This window comes from Ascaphus truei, chromosome 4 (assembly GCF_040206685.1).
Source record: "Ascaphus truei isolate aAscTru1 chromosome 4, aAscTru1.hap1, whole genome shotgun sequence".
NCBI lineage: Eukaryota > Metazoa > Chordata > Amphibia > Anura > Ascaphidae > Ascaphus > Ascaphus truei.
Genome location: NC_134486.1, coordinates 3,339,192 through 3,355,968, shown reverse-complemented (window position 1 = coordinate 3,355,968; position 16,777 = coordinate 3,339,192). Strand labels below are relative to the sequence as shown.

Sequence of the window (16,777 nt, the reverse complement as noted above, 5' to 3'; positions counted from 1 at the left end):
ATGGCAGTGACAGGGTTAAGGGGTCAGTCTCTCCTAGGGGCAAAGTGTACTAATGGCAGTGACAGGGTTAAGGGGTCAGTCTCTCCTAGGGGCAAAGTGTACTAATGGCAGTGACAGGGTTAAGGGGTCAGTCTCTCCTAGGGGCAAAGTGTACTAATGGCAGTGACAGGGTTAAGGGGTCAGTCTCTCCTAGGGGCAAAGTGTACTAATGGCAGTGACAGGGTTAAGGGGTCAGTCTCTCCTAGGGGCAAAGTGTACTAATGGCAGTGACAGGGTTAAGGGATCAGTCTATCCTAGGGGCAAAGTGTACTAATGGCAGTGACAGGGTTAAGGGGTCAGTCCCTCCTAGGGGCAAAGTGTACTAATGGCAGTGACAGGGTTAAGGGGTCAGTCTCTCCTAGGGGCAAAGTGTACTAATGGCAGTGACAAGGTTAAGGGATCAGTCTCTCCTAGGGGCAAAGTGTACTAATGGCAGTGACAGGGTTAAGGGGTCAGTCCCTCCTAGGGGCAAAGTGTACTAATGGCAGTGACAGGGTTAAGGGGTCAGTCTCTCCTATGGGCAAAGTGTACTAATGGCAGTGACAGGGTTAAGGGGTCAGTCTCTCCTAGGGGCAAAGTGTACTAATGGCAGTGACAGGGTTAAGGGGTCAGTCTCTCCTAGGGGCAAAGTGTACTAATGGCAGTGACAGGGTTAAGGGGTCAGTCCCTCCTAGGGGCGCAGTGTACTAATGGCAGTGACAGGGTTAAGGGGTCAGTCCCTCCTAGGGGCAAAGTGCACTAATGGCAGTGACAGGGTTAAGGGGTCAATCCCTCCTAGGGGCAAAGTGTACTAATGGCAGTGACAGGGTTATGGGGTCAGTCTCTCCTAGGGGCAAAGTGCACTAATGGCAGTGACAGGGTTAAGGGGTCAGTCCCTCCTAGGGGCAAAGTGTACTAATGGCAGTGACAGGGTTAAGGGGTCAGTCCCTCCTAGGGGCAAAGTGTAGTAATGGCAGTGACAGGGTTAAGGGGTCAGTCCCTCCTAGGGGCAAAGTGTAGTAATGGCAGTGACAGGGTTAAGGGGTCAGTCCCTCCTAGGGGCAAAGTGTAGTAATGGCAGTGACAGGGTTAAGGGGTCAGTCCCTCCTAGGGGCAAAGTGTACTAATGGCAGTGACAGGGTTAAGGGGTCAGTCCCTCCTAGGGGGCAAAGTGTACTAATGGCAGTGAGGGGCAGGCACCCCCAGAATAAGCTCTCCTAGTATCCCAGGTGCGTGCCGAGGCTGTGGGGCCTCCTGCAGTGTGATTATATACCCCCCCTGCAGTATGATTATATACCCCCCCTGCAGTATGATTATATACCCCCCCTGTATAACCTGGTGACATTCATACAGCGTATGGAAGAGCAGGGAGAGATCAGACAGAGACATACAACATATCACGGAGACGTATATAGCTCCTATAGAGACATTACTGAGCCACGCAGGCGGCCACCATACGTACCTCCTCCTTCTTAGCCACGTGGCAGATATGCACCGAGCGCTGGTACAGCTGCGCCACCATCAGGATCGCGGCCACCGTCTGCTTCTCCGCGTGAGCCACGATGGGCAAGTGAGGCGGCCACTTCTCAAAGTGCTGCGGGGGGATCACAGGCAACGTCACACGCGTGTTACATGTACGGCCCCCCGACACCAAGATCCGGCCCCCACAAAGCACGGTCTCTTCCTGCCCCTCCCAGTGCAGATTCTCACAATGAAACGCGTGTAAGATAAGGCGTGTCATGGCAAAGTCCCCCCCCTGCCCCCGGCAGAGTGAGGAGCAGCTCTGTCCCCCCCTCCCCGGCACAGAGCGAGGAGCAGCTCCCTCCCCCCCTCCCCCGGCACAGAGCGAGGAGCAGCTCCGTCCCCCCCTGGCACAGAGCGAGGAGCAGCCCCGTCCCCCCCCTCCCACAGAGCGAGGAGCAGCTCCGTCCTCCCCCATCCCCCCGGCACCGAGCGAGGAGCAGCTCCGTTCCACCCCCCTCCCCCCGTCACAGAGCGAGGAGCAGCGTGTCGTGGCAAAGTCCCCCCCTCCCCCGGCACTGAGCGCGGAGCAGCGTGTCACGGCTCCGTGGCGGGGGGTCAGGTCTCCGGGGGTCCCCGCAGGGGGTCAGGTCTCCGGGGGGCCCCGCAGGGGGTCAGGTCTCCGGGGGGCCCCGCAGGGGGTCAGGTCTCCGGGGGTCCCCGCAGGGGGTCAGGTCTCCGGGGGGCCCCGCAGGGGGTCAGGTCTCCGGGGGCCCCCGCAGGGGGCGGCTCTCACCTCCATCCAGAGAGACACGTTGTCAATCTTGAGCTGCGAGTAGGTGTCGTTCAGATACATTTTGAGGCCGGCGGCTGAGCTGGCGATGGGCGCGAGGGAGCCGGCGTTCTCCGAAGAGGCGCCGAGGAAGAGCGCAAAGTCACAGCGGGCGCCAGCCTCGGCTAACTGAGGGGGAGAGGGGGACACAGTGTCAGGGAGAGAGAGGCCGAGGGGAGAGGGGGACACAGTGTCAGGGAGAGAGAGGCCGAGGGGAGAGAGGGACACAGTGTCAGGGAGAGAGAGAGAGGCCGAGGGGAGAGGGGGACACAGTGTCAGGGAGAGAGAGAGGCCAAGGGGAGAGGGGGACACAGTGTCAGGGAGAGAGAGAGGCAGAGGGGAGAGGGGGACACAGTGTCAGGGAGAGAGAGGCCGAGGGGAGAGGGGGACACAGTGTCAGGGAGAGAGAGGCCGAGGGGAGAGGGGGACACAGTGTCAGGGAGAGAGAGGCCGAGGGGAGAGGGGGACACAGCGTCAGGGAGAGAGAGGCCGAGGGGAGAGTACAGGGGCAGGAGGGAGAGGGGAGAGTTGGGGGGAGAGAGAGTTGAGGGGAGATGTAGCAGGGGCAGGAGGGAGAAGAGAGAGTTAGGGGGGAGATGTAGCAGGGGCAGGAGGTAGAGGAGAGAGTTGAGGGGAGATGTAGCAGTGGAAGGAGGTAGAGGAGAAAGTTGGGGGGAGATGTAGCAGGGGCAGGAGGGAGAGGAGAGAGTTGAGGGGAGATGTAGCAGGGGCAGGAGCTAGAGGAGAGAGTTGGGGGGAGATGTAGCAGGGGTAGGAGGGAGAGGAGAGAGTTGAGGGGAGATGTAGCAGGGGCAGGAGGGAGAGGAGAGAGTTGGGGGGAGATGTAGTAGGGGTAGGAGGGAGAGGAGAGAGTTGGGGGGAGATGTAGCAGGGGCAGGAGGTAGAGGAGAGAGTTGAGGGGAGATGTAGCAGGGGCAGGAGGTAGAGGAGAGAGTTGGGGGGAGATGTAGTAGGGGCAGGAGGGAGAGGAGAGAGTTGGGGGGAGATGTAGCAGGGGCAGGAGGGAGAGGAGAGAGTTGGGGGAGATGTAGCAGGGCAGGAGGTAGAGGAGAGAGTTGGGGGGAGATGTAGCAGGGACAGGAGGGAGAGGAGAAAGTTGGGGGAGATGTAGCAGGGGCAGGAGGGAGAGGAGAGAGTTGGGGGAGATGTAGCAGGGGAAGGAGGGAGAGGAGAGAGTTGGGGGGAGATGTAGCAGGGGCAGGAGGTAGAGGAGAGAGTTGGGGGAGATGTAGCAGGGGCAGGAGGTAGAGGAGAGAGTTGGAGGGAGATGTAGCAGGGGCAGGAGGTAGAGGAGAGAGTTGGGGGGAGATGTAGCAGGGGCAGGAGGTAGAGGAGAGAGTTGGGGGGAGATGTAGCAGGGGCAGGAGGGAGAGGAGAGAGTTGGGGGGAGATGTAGCAGGGGCAGGAGGTAGAGGAGAGAGTTGAGGGGAGATGTAGCAGGGGCAGGAGGTAGAGGAGAGAGTTGGGGGGAGATGTAGCAGGGGCAGGAGGGAGAGGAGAGAGTTGGGGGGAGATGTAGCAGGGGCAGGAGGGAGAGGAGAGAGTTGGGGGAGATGTAGCAGGGCAGGAGGTAGAGGAGAGAGTTGGGGGGAGATGTAGCAGGGACAGGAGGGAGAGGAGAAAGTTGGGGGAGATGTAGCAGGGGCAGGAGGGAGAGGAGAGAGTTGGGGGAGATGTAGCAGGGGAAGGAGGGAGAGGAGAGAGTTGGGGGGAGATGTAGCAGGGGCAGGAGGTAGAGGAGAGAGTTGGGGGAGATGTAGCAGGGGCAGGAGGTAGAGGAGAGAGTTGGAGGGAGATGTAGCAGGGGCAGGAGGTAGAGGAGAGAGTTGGGGGGAGATGTAGCAGGGGCAGGAGGTAGAGGAGAGAGTTGGGGGGAGATGTAGCAGGGGCAGGAGGGAGAGGAGAGAGTTGAGGGGAGATGTAGCAGGGGTAGGAGGGAGAGGAGAGAGTTGGGGGATAGGAGAGAGTTGGGGGAGATGTAGCAGGGGCAGGAGGTAGAGGAGAGAGTTGGGGGGAGATGTAGCAGGGGCAGGAGGTAGAGGAGAGAGTTGGGGGGAGATGTAGCAGGGGCAGGAGGGAGAGGAGAGAGTTGGGGGGAGATGTAGCAGGGGCAGGAGGGAGAGGAGAGTTAGGGGGGAGATGTAGTAGGGGCAGGAGGGAGAGGAAAGAGTTGGGGGGAGATGTAGCAGGGGCAGGAGGGAGAGGAGAGAGTTGAGGGGAGATGTAGCAGGGGCAGGAGGTAGAGGAGAGAGTTGAGGGGAGATGTAGCAGGGGCAGGAGGTAGAGGAGAGAGTTGAAGGGAGATGTAGCAGGGGCAGGAAGTAGAGGAGAGAGTTGAGGGGAGATGTAGCAGGGGCAGGAGGTAGAGGAGAGAGTTTAGGGGAGATGTAGCAGGGGCAGGAGGTAGAGGAGAGAGTTGAGGGGAGATGTAGCAGGGGCAGGAGGGAGAGGAGAGAGTTGGGGGGAGATGTAGCAGGGGCAGGAGGGAGAGGAGAGAGTTGGGGGGAGATGTAGCAGGGGCAGGAGGTAGAGGAGAGAGTTGGGGGGAGATGTAGCAGGGGCAGGAGGTAGAGGAGAGAGTTGGGGGAGATGTAGCAGGGGCAGGAGGTAGAGGAGAGTTGGGGGGAGATGTAGCAGGGGCAGGAGGGAGAGGAGAGAGTTGGGGGGAGATGTAGCAGAGGCAGGAGGTAGAGGAGAGAGTTGGGGGAGATGTAGCAGGGGCAGGAGGTAGAGGAGAGAGTTGGGGGGAGATGTAGCAGGGGCAGGAGGTAGAGGAGAGAGTTGGGGGAGATGTAGCAGGGGCAGGAGGGAGAGGAGAAAATTGGGGGGAGATGTAGCAGGGGCAGGAGGTAGAGGAGAAAATTGGGGGGAGATGTAGTAGGGGCAGGAGGGAGAGGAGAGAGTTGAGGGGAGATGTAGCAGGGGAAGGAGGTAGAGGAGAGAGTTGAGGGGAGATGTAGCAGGGGCAGGAGGGAGAGGAGAGAGTTGGGGGGAGATGTAGCAGGGGCAGGAGGTAGAGGAGAGAGTTGGGGGGAGATGTAGCAGGGGCAGGAGGTAGAGGAAAGAGTTGGGGGGAGATGTAGCAGGGGCAGGAGGTAGAGGAAAGAGTTGGGGGGAGATGTAGCAGGGGCAGGAGGTAGAGGAGAGAGTTGGGGGGAGATGTAGCAGGGGCAGGAGGGAGAGGAGAGAGTTGGGGGAGATGTAGCAGGGGCAGGAGGTAGAGGAGAGAGTTGAGGGGAGATGTAGCAGGGGCAGGAGGGAGAGGAGAGAGTTGAGGGGAGATGTAGCAGGGGCAGGAGGTAGAGGAGAAAGTTGGGGGGAGATGTAGCAGGGGTAGGAGGGAGAGGAGAGAGTTGAGGGGAGATGTAGCAGGGGCAGGAGGAAGAGGAGAGAGTTGGGGGGAGATGTAGCAGGGGCAGGAGGAAGAGGAGAAAGTTGGGGGGAGATGTAGCAGGGGTAGGAGGGACAGGAGAAAATTGGGGGGAGATGTAGCAGGGGCAGGAGGGACAGGAGAAAATTGGGGGCAGATGTAGCAGGGGCAGGAGGTAGAGGAGAAAGTTGGGGGAGATGTAGCAGGGGCAGGAGGTAGAGGAGAGAGTTGGGCGGAGATGTAGCAGGGGCAGGAGGTAGATGAGAGAGTTGAGAGGAGATGTAGCAGGGGCAGGAGGAAGAGGAGAGAGTTGGGGGGAGATGTAGCAGGTTCGGAGGGAGAGGAGAGAGTTGGGGGGAGATGTAGCAGGGGCAGGAGGTAGAGGAGAGAGTTGAGGGGAGATGTAGCAGGGGCAGGAGGGAGAGGAGAGAGTTGGGGGGAGATGTAGCAGGGGCAGGAGGTAGAGGAGAGAGTTGGGGGGAGATGTAGCAGGGGCAGGAGGGAGAGGAGAGAGTTGGGGGGAGATGTAGCAGGGGCAGGAGGTAGAGGAGAGAGTTGAGGGGAGATGTAGCAGGGGCAGGAGGTAGAGGAGAAAGTTGGGGGAGATGTAGCAGGGGCAGGAGGGAGAGGAGAGAGTTAGGGGGAGAGGAGAGAGTTGAGGGGAGATGTAGTAGGGGCAGGAGGGAGAGGAGAGAGTTGGGGGAGATGTAGCAGGGGCAGGAGGGAGAGGAGAGAGTTAGGGGGAGAGGAGAGAGTTGAGGGGAGATGTAGCAGGGGCAGGAGGTAGAGGAGAGAGTTGAGGGGAGATGTAGCAGGGGCAGGAGGTAGAGGAGAAAGTTGGGGGAGATGTAGCAGGGGCAGGAGGGAGAGGAGAGAGTTAGGGGGAGAGGAGAGAGTTGAGGGGAGATGTAGCAGGGGCAGGAGGGAGAGGAGAGAGTTGGGGGAGATGTAGCAGGGGCAGGAGGGAGAGGAGAGAGTTGAGGGGAGATGTAGCAGGGGCAGGAGGTAGAGGAGAAAGTTGGGGGAGATGTAGCAGGGGAAGGAGGGAGAGGAGAGAGTTAGGGGGAGAGGAGAGAGTTGAGGGGAGATGTAGCAGGGGCAGGAGGGAGAGGAGAGAGTTGGGGGAGATGTAGCAAGGGCAGGAGGGAGAGGAGAGAGTTAGGGGGAGAGGAGAGAGTTGAGGGGAGATGTAGCAGGGGCAGGAGGTAGAGGAGAGAGTTGAGGGGAGATGTAGCAGGGGCAGGAGGTAGAGGAGAGAGTTGGGGGGAGATGTAGCAGGGGCAGGAGGGAGAGGAGAGAGTTTGGGGGAGATGTAGCAGGTGCAGGAGGGAGAGGAGAGAGTTGAGGGGAGATGTAGCAGGGGCAGGAGGGAGAGGAGAGAGTTGGGGGGAGATGTAGCAGGGGCAGGAGGTAGAGGAGAGAGTTGAGGGGAGATGTAGCAGGGGCAGGAGGTAGAGGAGAAAGTTGGGGGAGATGTAGCAGGGGCAGGAGGGAGAGGAGAGAGTTAGGGGGAGAGGAGAGAGTTGAGGGGAGATGTAGCAGGGGCAGGAGGGAGAGGAGAGAGTTGGGGGAGATGTAGCAGGGGCAGGAGGGAGAGGAGAGAGTTAGGGGGAGAGGAGAGAGTTGAGGGGAGATGTAGCAGGGGCAGGAGGTAGAGGAGAGAGTTGAGGGGAGATGTAGCAGGGGCAGGAGGTAGAGGAGAGAGTTGGGGGAGATGTAGCAGGGGCAGGAGGGAGAGGAGAGAGTTTGGGGGAGATGTAGCAGGTGCAGGAGGGAGAGGAGAGAGTTGAGGGGAGATGTAGCAGGGGCCGGAGGTAGAGGAGAGAGTTGGGGGGAGATGTAGCAGGGGCAGGAGGTAGAGGAAAGAGTTGGGGGGAGATGTAGCAGGGGCAGGAGGTAGAGGAGAGAGTTGGGGGAGATGTAGCAGGGGCAGGAGGGAGAGGAGAGAGTTAGGGGGGAGATGTAGCAGGGGCAGGAGGTAGAGGAGAGAGTTGAGGGGAGATGTAGCAGGGGCAGGAGGGAGAGGAGAGAGTTGGGGGAGATGTAGCAGGGGCAGGAGGGAGAGGAGAGAGTTAGGGGGAGAGGAGAGAGTTGAGGGGAGATGTAGCAGGGGCAGGAGGTAGAGGAGAGAGTTGAGGGGAGATGTAGCAGGGGCAGGAGGTAGAGGAGAGAGTTGGGGGGAGATGTAGCAGGGGCAGGAGGTAGAGGAGAGAGTTGGGGGGAGATGTAGCAGGGGCAGGAGGGAGAGGAGAGAGTTGGGGGGAGATGTAGCAGGGGCAGGAGGGAGAGGAGAGAGTTGGGGGGAGAGGAGAGAGTTGGGGGAGATGTAGCAGGGGCAGGAGGGAGAGGAGAGAGTTGGGGGGAGATGTAGCAGGGGCAGGAGGGAGAGGAGAGCGTTTGGGGGAGATGTAGCAGGTGCAGGAGGGAGAGGAGAGAGTTGAGGGGAGATGTAGCAGGGGCAGGAGGTAGAGGAGAGAGTTGGGGGGAGATGTAGCAGGGGCAGGAGGTAGAGGAAAGAGTTGGGGGGAGATGTAGCAGGGGCAGGAGGTAGAGGAGAGAGTTGGGGGAGATGTAGCAGGGGCAGGAGGGAGAGGAGAGAGTTAGGGGGGAGATGTAGCAGGGGCAGGAGGTAGAGGAGAGAGTTGAGGGGAGATGTAGCAGGGGCAGGAGGTAGAGGAGAGAGTTGGGGGGAGATGTAGCAGGGGCAGGAGGTAGAGGAGAGAGTTGGGGGGAGATGTAGCAGGGGCAGGAGGGAGAGGAGAGAGTTGGGGGGAGATGTAGCAGGGGCAGGAGGGAGAGGAGAGAGTTGGGGGGAGAGGAGAGAGTTGGGGGAGATGTAGCAGGGGCAGGAGGGAGAGGAGAGAGTTGGGGGGAGATGTAGCAGGGGCAGGACGGAGAGAGTTGGGGGGAGATGTAGCAGGGGCAGGAGGAAGAGGAGAAAGTTGGGGGGAGATGTAGCAGGGGCAGGAGGGACAGGAGAAAGTTGGGGGGAGATGTAGCAGGGGTAGGAGGGACAGGAGAAAGTTGGGGGGAGATGTAGTAGGGGCAGGAGGAAGAGGAGAAAGTTGGGGGGAGATGTAGCAGGGGCAGGAGGGACAGGAGAAAGTTGGGGGGAGATGTAGCAGGGGTAGGAGGGACAGGAGAAAGTTGGGGGGAGATGTAGTAGGGGCAGGAGGAAGAGGAGAAAGTTGGGGGGAGATGTAGCAGGGGCAGGAGGGACAGGAGAAAGTTGGGGGGAGATGTAGCAGGGGTAGGAGGGACAGGAGAAAGTTGGGGGGAGATGTAGTAGGGGCAGGAGGTAACGCAAACACTCGGTACAAATGTTTGCCAAATGTCTGTAAAAGTCTCCAGAATTACAGTGTGACCAAAAATGTCTGATCCGGCCACATTGTACTAGTCCCAGAGCATTGAGGCACAGGCCGACCCCACCGGGCACAGGCCGACCCCACCGGGCACAGGCCGACCCCACCGGGCACAGGCCGACCCCACCGGGCACAGGCCCACCCCCAGCCCCCCGCATGGGGGGGAGGAAATGTGTTTGGGAGGAGGAGGGTATGGGAGGAGGGGGAATGAGGAAGGGGGGAGAGGGGTGTGTGGAAGGAGGGGGGAGGGGTGTGGAAGGAGGGAGGAGGGGTGTGAAGAAAATGGGGGGAATCAGCGCATTAATAAAGGCAGTGTGCTCGGCTGGTTACCCCTATTTCGTATTGGGGATGAAGGGGTTAATTTTTCATGCACTGTACATGTCTTATTTTTCCCTCTGTCCCTTGTTGTCCCCATTTTGCAGGATTGTATGTGCTTGCAGTATAGTACATTCCAAGCACACACATATGAAAAATATAATTGTGAAATAAGGGGACCAGGTATGATCAATAAAGTGTATTTTTGCTACAGGTTTTAAGAGACAAGCAGGATGAGGTTTTTTTTTTTCTCAAGTCATTAAAATGCACACAAGAACCAAATGTTTTGACACCTATGAGCTGGGTCACTTTCCTATGCAAGCTTCAAAGCTAGCCTGCTGGGCTCACGCCTGTGAGTCTCTGAAAGTTGCATATCAAAAGACCCAGAGTAAAGGGGGTGTGAATTGGCCAGATGGATGCTAAATAGGAAATCCTTGTGACCATTTGTGCTAGCTCTCACCCTGAGTTTTCCCCTTCCAGCCTGAGAGGGGCCAGGTACAGAGGGGAGTGCACCTATGCTAAGTAGCAAGATGGCGTTGTCGCACATGCTCTGTGTGAACAGGAAATCCCTAGTGCCCACTCTCGAAACTGTGGGCAAGAAGGTGATTGGGGAATGATTACTTTCCCACGAGGGGGATTGGGTGGGTATGTTGGCGATAGGCTTCCAATTCCTATATACATCCCACCCAGGCTATTCCCCATTGTCTTTCGTTTTTCATTCTATCATGTGCGCAGAGAAGAGCAGCAGCACATTCCTGGAACGCAAAGAGTCTTATTACATCGGAACCAAGGACAAAACTCTGCGTTAGGACACTCTGATTGCTGGGGGTTATCTGATTAACCCCAACGGACCAGAAAAGACTTTGCACATTCACAGAAGGATTGGGCTGGCAATTTATGCTCTTGCAAAAGGACTACATTTTAAAAGACAATCTTGTGGTGCTTTGCACCTTTCTGGATATTATCCCCTGTTCCTATACCAGTAAGTGTAATTATTAAGTGTATTCTGCAGTTGTCGTGTGTTTGCCTATCAAGGGAATAAATCTCAGTTTATTTTGCTCAACTTGTTCTGCTCAATTGGGATCCACAAAATATAAATTTGTTGTTAAGTGCGTCATCGTGACAAGCGGGTATGGAGAAAGGAGGGAGTGTGGAGAAAGGAGGGGGAGGGGGTGTGGAGAAAGGAGGGGGAGGGGGTGTGGAGAAAGGTGGGAGAGGGGGTGTGGAGAAAGAAGGGGGAGGGGGTGTGGAGAAAGGAGGGGGAGGGGTGTGGAGAAAGGAGGGGGTGTGGAGAAAGGAGGGGGTGTGGAGAAAGGAGGGGGTGTGGAGAAAGGAGGGGGAGATGGCGTGGGTGTGGAGAAAGGAGGGGGAGTGGGTGTGGAGAAAGGAGGGGGAGGGGGTGTGGAGAAAGGAGGGGGAGGGGTGTGGCAAAAATGGGGGTAATCAGCGCATTAATAAAGGCAGTGTGCTCAGCTGGTTACCCCTATTTCGTATTGGGGATGAAGGGGTTAATTTCATATGTTGTTCCCATGTACCATTCTCCCCTCTATGCATTGTTGTCCCCTTTTTGCAGGCTTGTCCCTACCTGCAATGCTGAATAACAGGGGCCGTTCCATTAAGACTGCTAATTTAGAAATGGAGTGAGCCAGCACCCGGATTTTTGGTGTGCAGCCTCAGTGTAACCCCCAAAGCACACACATATTAAAAATATAACTTTGTCATAAGGGAAACATATATTTTTGATAAAGTGCCTTTCTGGTGCAGGTTTATATGTACCGGCAGGATGCTATTGTTTCTGCCTGCCTTTGTAATGCATTAAGGACCAAATGTTATGCATCCCTGTTGGGGAGATGCCAATGCGTGTAGGGGATGAAAGACCCCAGAGTCGTACAGTGTCACTTAATCAGGATGTTTCTGAGTAGCAGATCCTGTTACTCATCCTGGATATTTCACACCTTGGGACCAAACGCCAGACATTGCGTCCCCAGAAATGAGTGGCCCCTTTTAACTCAGCAGTGCTACCAATCTGCTTACTGAGCATGCTCAGAGTTACCTGGGCTGGCTGTATGATTTGCCCACGTGACATGGCAGGTTCTGATAGGAGGAAGATAATTCCTTGACAATGGGATGAGGCTAATGTAACCCTCCACAGGCCCTTATCCTTAAAGAGACCTGTAACCCTCATTCCTAAGCTGCTGTTGTTATTGCTGTTACCTGATTTCTTCAAGCGGATAAGATCTAAGTACAGCGGCTACGATTCCAGAACGCAAGGGGTTAAAAACATCGCAACAAGGAACAGGATTTCGTTAGCCTTGGGATTCTAGAACAAACCCCAAAGAACCAGAAAAGACTTTGCACTACTTGCAAAAGGACTACAATCTTCTGGTGCTTTGCACCTTTCTGGACATTATCCCCTGTTCCTATACCAGTAAGTGTAATTATTAAGTGTATTCTGCAGTTGTCGTGTGTTTGCCTATCAAGGGAATAAATCTCAGTTTATTTTGCTCAACATGTTCTGCTCAATTGGGATCCAAAAAATATAAATGTGTTATTAAGTGCGTCTCCCGTGACAGGGCCGTTCCATTAAGACTGCTAATTTAGGAACGGAGTGAGCCAGCACCCTGATTTTTGGTGTGCAGCCTCAGAGTAACCCCTCAAGAACACCCATATTAAAAATATAACTTTGTCATAAGTGAAACATATATTTTTGATGAAGTGCCTTTCTGTTGTAGTTTTAAAATGTACAGGCAGGATGCTATTGTTTCTGCCTGCCTTTGAAATGCATTACGGAACAAATGTTATGCAAACAAGAACCAAATGTTTTGACACCTATGAGCTGGGTCACTTGTCTATGCAAGCTTCAAAGCTAGCCTGCTGGGCCCACGCCTGTAAGTCGCTCTGGAAGTTGCATATCAAAAGACCCAGAGTAAGGGGTGTGTGAATTGGCCAGATGGATGCTAAATAGGAAATCCTTGTGACCATTTGTGCTAGCTCTCACCCTGAGTTTTCCCCTTCCAGCCTGAGAGGGGCCAGGTACAGAGGGGAGTGCACCTATGCCAAGTAGCAAGGTGGCGTTGTCGCACATGCTCTGTGTGCACAGGAAATCCCTAGTGCCCACTCTCCAAACTATGGGCAAGTAGGTGATTGGGGAATGATTACTTTCCCACGAGGGGGATTGGGTGGGTATGTTGGCGATAGGCTTCCAAATCCTATATACATCCCACCCAGGCTATTCCCCATTGTCTTTCGTTTTTCATTCTACCATGTGAGCGGAGAAGAGCAGCAGCACATTCCTGGAACGCAAAGAGTCTTATTACATCGGAACCAAGGACAAACCTCTGCGTTAGGACACTGTGAATGCTGGGGGTTATTTGTGTGAAGATTGAGATAATGTGTGTGGCTCAGGCTATATGAAGACAGACTATCATCACCTCCATCTTGGCGCAGTAGCCATTTTGAGTGTTTGAATGTACGTATATTTGAGTATGATCTGTGAATGTTTGATTCTGCTGTGTATCGCTTCTAGATGTAACCCGACCTTGTGTAATTCCTACGAGTCATGTATGTAGAGGGAGAAAGGGGGTAGCCCGGTATTAAAGGGGTTGCACGCCATATGGCCATCCCCTGACCTCACCAGAGACAAGGGGTTAACTGGACTGCGGTCCAGGGATGAGGTTTGCACCTTGTTATACCTTGAAAATGTATGTTCCCCTGTTCCCATGTTTCATTATAAGCCTGTATTTTAATGTTTTAAAGTGCATTTCTGTATTCCTAGTTCTGGAGGTCGCAGAGAGTTGATATTTGGCCAATATGTGGAGTCACTGTAGGCATTAAAAACTGGCAAAGGTCGACCCACTGAGCCCACCAGAATGGCACTTATTAATGTGTAGATATTAAAGTGTATATGTATTTTATTTTGGATCTGTTCTGAAAATGCAGACGCCATCTGCTAGGCTAATAGGTCATGAAGGGCAGCCGGCTGAGTAGCCTAAGCACGGTGATCAAAAAGTTAACTGCCTTGATTGTTTACCCAAAGTCTAGAGATTAAGTATTAATCAACAAACTCTGCCAGTCTAATTGTTACCTGAGGGCGGAGAATCATCAAACTGGAGTAGTTTGTAAGTACTTAATTTAGTAAACTGATCGTTGCCCCTGATTTAATTATGGGGCTATCCATAGAGTCCCAGTACACATGAGCTAATTAGCTGGAGGGCATGGGTTAGTCTGTGTCTCCACGTTAGGGATTGGATACAGATAATTGTTCACCAATAGTCTGTATTCAATGTTAAGGATAGGGTTACACAGGTATATAAACTGTGTCAACCCTACAGTTTTTAGTTGTGCTTCTGATTCCACCTGGAATGTCACTGGATTGATGGAGAATTGCTAGCGGATACTTCTCCATTCCCCAACCCTAAGTAAGTGTTACCTTCTTGTCTGTTAATTGACTATATTGCTGTGTTCACCTTATTTAAGGAATAAATTATATTTTATTATATCTAAGCCTCGTTCAGTTCAACCCAGATATTTGGTGTTCATTATACCTTGTCATAAGCTACCGTGACAATGTAATAAATTGAAAATGCAATCGTAAGAGGTTTTTCCTGCCTTAGATATTTCTGCTGACCTTAAGTTCTGTTACCTGACAGATACAGTAACACACAGGTCTAAACCTTAAAGTCAGCAGGTCAGGAGGCCCACATTATGGTAAATTATAGGATAAGAATATAGCGTATGCAGCATATTTAGGTAGCAATATGTCTTTTTGTATAGGCCAAAATATAGTTTTTATCTCTAAGCCAGCCCCCTTAAAGGGCGTATTACTCATTTTTGAAATGTATAAAAATGTGATACCAAGCAATATGTTGGCAGAGGCATGAGTTCATTTTTGAATTCTCTCTCGCTTGTACCATGGGGCTGATAAACTCACGTTGTTACTTTTGAACCCTTGACCCATTGATTTTATTTCTACGCTTTCACAGATGGCGCTTGCTGAATAGGGACCCAACACCTCGGGACCAGGAGACCCCAGACGGAGCAGCTGCCTACATTACTCAAACGTGCACACTTGGAATAAGGTATGGCTTTATCCTTTTTAACAAAAAAAGCCGTTAGATTAATTGTTTGAGTAATTTGTAGACAGTTTGCTCTTTATGGGCAACCTACCTGAGTGACGGGACACCCTGTATCACGTGAGTTTATCAATATTATACTGATCAGGTATTGTTATTGTTGTTTTATATTATTGCCATAAACTCAGGTTACACATTATGCTAAATGGCAGGGCCAAGTGAGGGCTCAGAAGGTGCAATAGTTAATAAGGTGATAAGTTTCCTAAACTTGGGGAGAGAACTATTGTTAAGGAACAGCAGGTGACTATTTTTTAATACCACTGGTCCTTAACTCTATATTCTACTTATATTATACCAAGTGGTGGGGCACCTTATTGGTACCGAATTGACTAACGTTGATCGGGGATAGGTCAGATTATACCCTATGCTAAATGGCAGGCCAATTCAGGGCTCAGAAGGTATAATACGGTACATGGTCAGCTAACGTTGATCGGTGTAAGGTACATGGTCAGCTAACGTTGATCGGTGTAATACAGGAGAATTATGGGGAAACCTACGTTCTCAGCAGTCGCCGGCGATGGGTACGTCCCTTGAAATTGTGTGTGGACATTATGGCAATAAAATGTTTTAAAAATGGATATTTAGTGGTGCAGAGTATATTAAATAAGAAGGAAAGTGAAACATATCAGGCTCTGTTTTGAAAATAGCTGCAGCATTAGTGGACCCCCTTTTTCCTCATCCCCCTTCCCTCACCATTTTTCACTGAAAGGTCACAGGACTTGCATGTCTGTGAGACATGGAAGTTAATTATTAACCTATGAAGAAATGTCTTCAATTTAAGAATGTTAAAGTAGTTTTTTAGGAATTAATGCATTAATACTGCATAGAAAAGAAAAAGGGGACATCCTCTTTAAATGTTTTTTGTTTGTTTTTGTCTTAGAAAGCTCATAGAAACTAGTTTGAGGGCATAATAATATACATGTCATGGAGTGAAGTGTTTGTGTGTCACTATGATAGTTAATGTATGTATGTATGTATGTCTTTATTCATATAGCACCATTAGTGTACATAGCGCTTCACATTGTCACGTGTAGTACTAATCATAAAGATAACAAATAATACAAATAACAGATCATAATGATTTTGAATGAAATAATAATAAGGGTTAAAATAAACCTATACAAAAAACTAAAATGCAAAAAGCTACTTCCAATATGACAAAAATACACAGTGCAATACTTATATACAGTATCTCTTGTAAAAGGGTCATTTAAGTTTAGCCCTTGTGTCAAAGTGTATTAAGCCTGCTGCCATTTACAAGGCATGACGGTAGCATTTAAAATAAACCTAGGAAGCATTGTATGTTGCAGTTTTGTTAATTGCCCGTAGAAAGTAGAATGAATGTTGATGGAAGATAAACGCAGAGAATGTGTGGGTGTGTGTAAGAAAGATAAGGAATTAGTAGTAAATAAAACAATAAGATTTTTGTTTTATAGGAAACGTTGGAGAGGTGATTTTAGTTTTTGTTTTTTAGTTATCAAGGTTTCTCTGTTCAAACTTATAATAGGAAACTAACGGTTTGTTTTCTTAAATACACTGCTCGTCTGATTTTTGAACAGCAGTCATTTAAAAGAGGGAAGGTTAAAAACAGCCAAGCGGGCTGGCCCCCCTCCTCCAGCTTAAGGAATGTACAAAGATCACGTTCCAGACATGAAAAGTCAACTAGAAGCTGAAATTTAAAAAAAAAAAAAAAAATGTTTAAAAGCAGCTTAGTTATAGTATGAGGAAAGAGAATGATATTGTAATTTATTTATTTTTGAACCGAGTTTGCAGGATCAAACAGGTCTGTTTTGGGTTTATCTTATTTTTTGTAAAGTTCATTTTGCTCTGTATCAGAGAAGTGTGAAATTATGCTTATTTATTGTGCTTTCTGTTTTTTGTATCTATTTTAGGATAAATACCTCATAGTTTATGGGCATCTCCCAACAACAGTACTGGGTACGTCTGGTCTGTTGCACCAGAACGGGTTAAATTATTTCCCAACCCTGCCCTCCCCAGAATTGGCCAATACCCACTCAGCAGAAATGCTTTAGATGGCATAGCCCCTATCATGGAAGAATTATTACAAGAAGGGGTTATAATCCCCACATGCAGTATCCAAATTACCTCTACGCAGAAACCAGTAAACACATTTCAATTCTATTTGTTTTATGTTTTTAATTCTATTTGTTATAATTGTTTCATTAACAATACAATAATATTTAACATGTATTTCCATATTTGAATAGTGTCAAAATTATACTCAGTACTTCACAAAGCATACGAT

General features: G+C 51.8%; 1 protein-coding gene across 5 annotated transcripts in view; it reads right to left on the bottom strand.

The window, feature by feature from the left end:
* Positions 1-16,777, bottom strand: part of LOC142492494 (multifunctional protein CAD-like) — a 204,035-nt gene that overhangs the window by 78,614 nt on the left and 108,644 nt on the right. For all 5 annotated transcript variants that reach the window (XM_075595154.1, XM_075595157.1, XM_075595158.1 and 2 more), the window contains 2 exons: positions 2,276-2,440; positions 1,481-1,612 (listed from right to left, as the gene is read on the bottom strand). In XM_075595154.1, the coding sequence (XP_075451269.1) occupies positions 1,481-1,612; positions 2,276-2,440 (297 nt within the window). The remainder of the gene's footprint in view (positions 1-1,480; positions 1,613-2,275; positions 2,441-16,777) is intronic.